This window comes from Labeo rohita, unplaced genomic scaffold, assembly GCF_022985175.1.
Source record: "Labeo rohita strain BAU-BD-2019 unplaced genomic scaffold, IGBB_LRoh.1.0 scaffold_560, whole genome shotgun sequence".
Lineage (NCBI taxonomy): Eukaryota > Metazoa > Chordata > Actinopteri > Cypriniformes > Cyprinidae > Labeo > Labeo rohita.
This window is the reverse complement of record NW_026129483.1, coordinates 38,182-41,151: the sequence shown is the minus strand read 5'-3', so window position 1 is coordinate 41,151 and position 2,970 is coordinate 38,182. Positions and strand designations below refer to the sequence as shown.

General features: G+C 40.0%; 1 protein-coding gene across 1 annotated transcript; it reads left to right on the top strand.

The window, feature by feature from the left end:
• Positions 1-1,552: 1,552 nt before the first annotated feature.
• Positions 1,553-2,970, top strand: LOC127161146 (putative nuclease HARBI1). Its single transcript, XM_051103792.1, has 3 exons — positions 1,553-2,265; positions 2,376-2,593; positions 2,906-2,970. Exons 1-3 carry the CDS (start codon positions 1,553-1,555, stop codon positions 2,968-2,970), a joined length of 996 nt encoding a protein of 331 aa, XP_050959749.1.

The window sequence follows — 2,970 nt, the reverse complement described above, 5'->3', positions numbered from 1 at the left end:
CTTTTTGTACGCAAAAAAAAACAATTCGTCTCATCATGCGTCACCATAGCATACGCAGTTTGCATCCAGCGGATATTCTCCAAAATGGCACTACAGAGACAAATTGTTGAATAAAGACGTTATTTTTATTTTCTTTGCCTACAAAAAGTATTCTCTCCGCTTCATAAAATTACGGTTGAACCACTGATGGCAGATGGACTATTATGACAACGTCTTTCATACTTTACTGGGTCTTGACAGTGGTATTTACCTGGCAGTCAATGGGACAGTCAAAAGCCTCCCGGTTTTCATCCGAAATATCTTAAATTGTGTTCCGAAGACGAACAAAGCTTTTACTGGTTTGGAACGACATGGGGGTAAGTGAGTAATGACAAGATTTTCGTTTTGGGATGGAGTAACAGTTTAACCATGGTTTTACTACAAATAAAAAACAACAACAACAACAACAAAAAAAAGGTAAACAAATTAACAATGGTCTTGCTACACTAACCATAGTTCTAGTAAAACCACAGGATAAGAAATCATGAACTTGATGCATTTTTTACAGTTTTTCTGAAATGCTAAAACACATTTTTTGAAACTATCACTCATTTTCTCAAAACCTAAACACAAATCCAAATGTTCAAACTCAATTCACAGAACCACTGACCCTTCTGGCAAAAATCAAACAATCGCTTCAAAACAATTTCACCTGTACTTAAAATAAAACAAAGCTTTCAAATCATACACACATTAGTCAATAATAAAATAAGTGCTACAAATCATGCATTAGACATTACATCAAAATAACTACATGCACTGGACACTGTGGTCTCCGTTGTTTAGACTAAACAGAAAAACAGGTAACACTTTCTATGAAGCCCCTATTTATAATACATTATAATGGTATTTCTAAGGCATTATAATGAATGCATAATGCATTATAAAAAACCTTATAATATGTTATATCATCTCATGAATAATCATAACAACAATTATAATACATTTTAATACTTGAGTATTTGAGGTTATAATTTTTAAGATTATATTATAACACACAATGGACAGCATATAAAATCTACTGAATTTATAATGGACTATATCATATTACATTACTTTTTTACATTATATTATGTTTATTTATTTTGATGGTCCCCCTAGTCTATTGACAATGAGCAATTTTCCAACTACATGTCAACTAACACTCCTTAGAGCAGTGGTTCCCAACCACATTCCTGGAGGCCCCCCAGCACTGCATGTTTTCCATGTCTCCTTAATCAAACACACCTGATTCAGATAATTGGCTCATCAGTAGAGACTCTAAGACCTGGGCCCGTATCCCTAAAGAATTTTTGTGCAAAAAGTGGCTCCTAGCGGCCAAATTCTAAGAAAATTCTCAGAGTCATGACGTTTTCTTAGAATTTCCCCTAAAAGTGACACGAAAATCCCAGTTAATATAAAAGCTATTCCTCAAGATTCCTAGCGCTTAAAAGGGCTCCTAAGGCGAGATCTGCTAAGAGCAGGGAAGAGGACTTTTAGTGGCTTAGGAGTTCCCCCTAAGCAGCTGCACAAAATGGCCAACAGAGGAGGCAGGAGAGATGTCCTGCAAACACTGGATGACAGGGAATTATTGAGACGCTACAGATTGGATCGTGCAGGAATCATGTTTGTGGTGGATCTTCTTAGAGATGCAATTACTTCACCAACTCGACGCCACAACGCTATTACACCGGAGAGGAAAGTAATCACAACCCTGAGGTATTTGGCAACAGGGAAAATGCAACAATGCAGCAGTGATGACTTGGGTCTGTCCCAATCCTCCGTCAGCAGAGTCATCTCCCAAACACTGACAGCTTTGTCACAACCTAATATTGTGACACAATTTGTTTCATTCCCGCTGGATGCCCGCACTTTACACACACATAAAAGGGCATTTATGGACATTGCAGGATTCCCTGGCGTTGTGGGTGTAATTGATGGAACACATGTGAGAATAATTGCGCCATCAGAGGACGAGGCTGTCTTTGTTAACAGGAAGAATTTCCACAGCATCAATGTGCAAATAGTGTTCAATGCGGCCTGTAAGATTTTGGACATTGTGGCTAAATGGCCAGGCTCCACACATGATGCGAGAATGCTCTCCGAGAGTGGCATCAGACAGCTTTTTGAGAGACGCTATGTGCCAGCTAATTGCCACTTGTTAGGGGACAGTGGCTACCCATGCAAACCATGGCTCCTTACACCTTACCTCCAGCCATGCCAAGGGCCCCAACTAAACTATAACAGGTAAGCCAAACAATACAAAAATCATGGAAATGAAATGCAAGCAATATGTTAGAGCATCCAAGTAGTGCAATATTTCCATCAAATAATTAAAGGTCTGTATTCTATTGTAGGGCCCATAAGACAACAAGAGTGGTGGTGGAGCGTGGCATAGGCCAGCTTAAGAGGCGCTTTCATGTTCTCCACGGAGAGGTGCGGCTGAGGCCTGAAAAAGTCAGCAAAGTCATCATAGCCTGTGCAATATTACACACTATTTGCAAGGTTAGACAGATTGCAGAACCTCTGGAGGATGGCGATGAGGATGAGGATGAAGACAACGATGAGGATGGTGGTGAAGAAGATATTCACATTCCACAGGGGAACCTAGCCCAGAGTGGACTGCCTTACAGGGCAAACTTCACAAATTTACATTTCAGGCAAGCTGTAGCCCCATGTCATTTGAGAACTTGTGATGGTATTAAGAACTACCACAGTTTTACTGCACATCACCTGCAATTGTTAAATGCAAGACACAGAACACAATCTGTAAATGGTTTATTTTTTAGGTGTTCAATTTTAAGGCGGTAGTACTCCTCCTGAAGGGAAAGGACTTTTTTTGTTGTTCAAACACATCAATTGTGAGTTGCAATCTTCTCTCCTGCAGGGATGCTGACGGAGCAGGTGCTGCGGATGGGAATGGTGTTTGATCCGCCGGGCTATCCTGAGTAG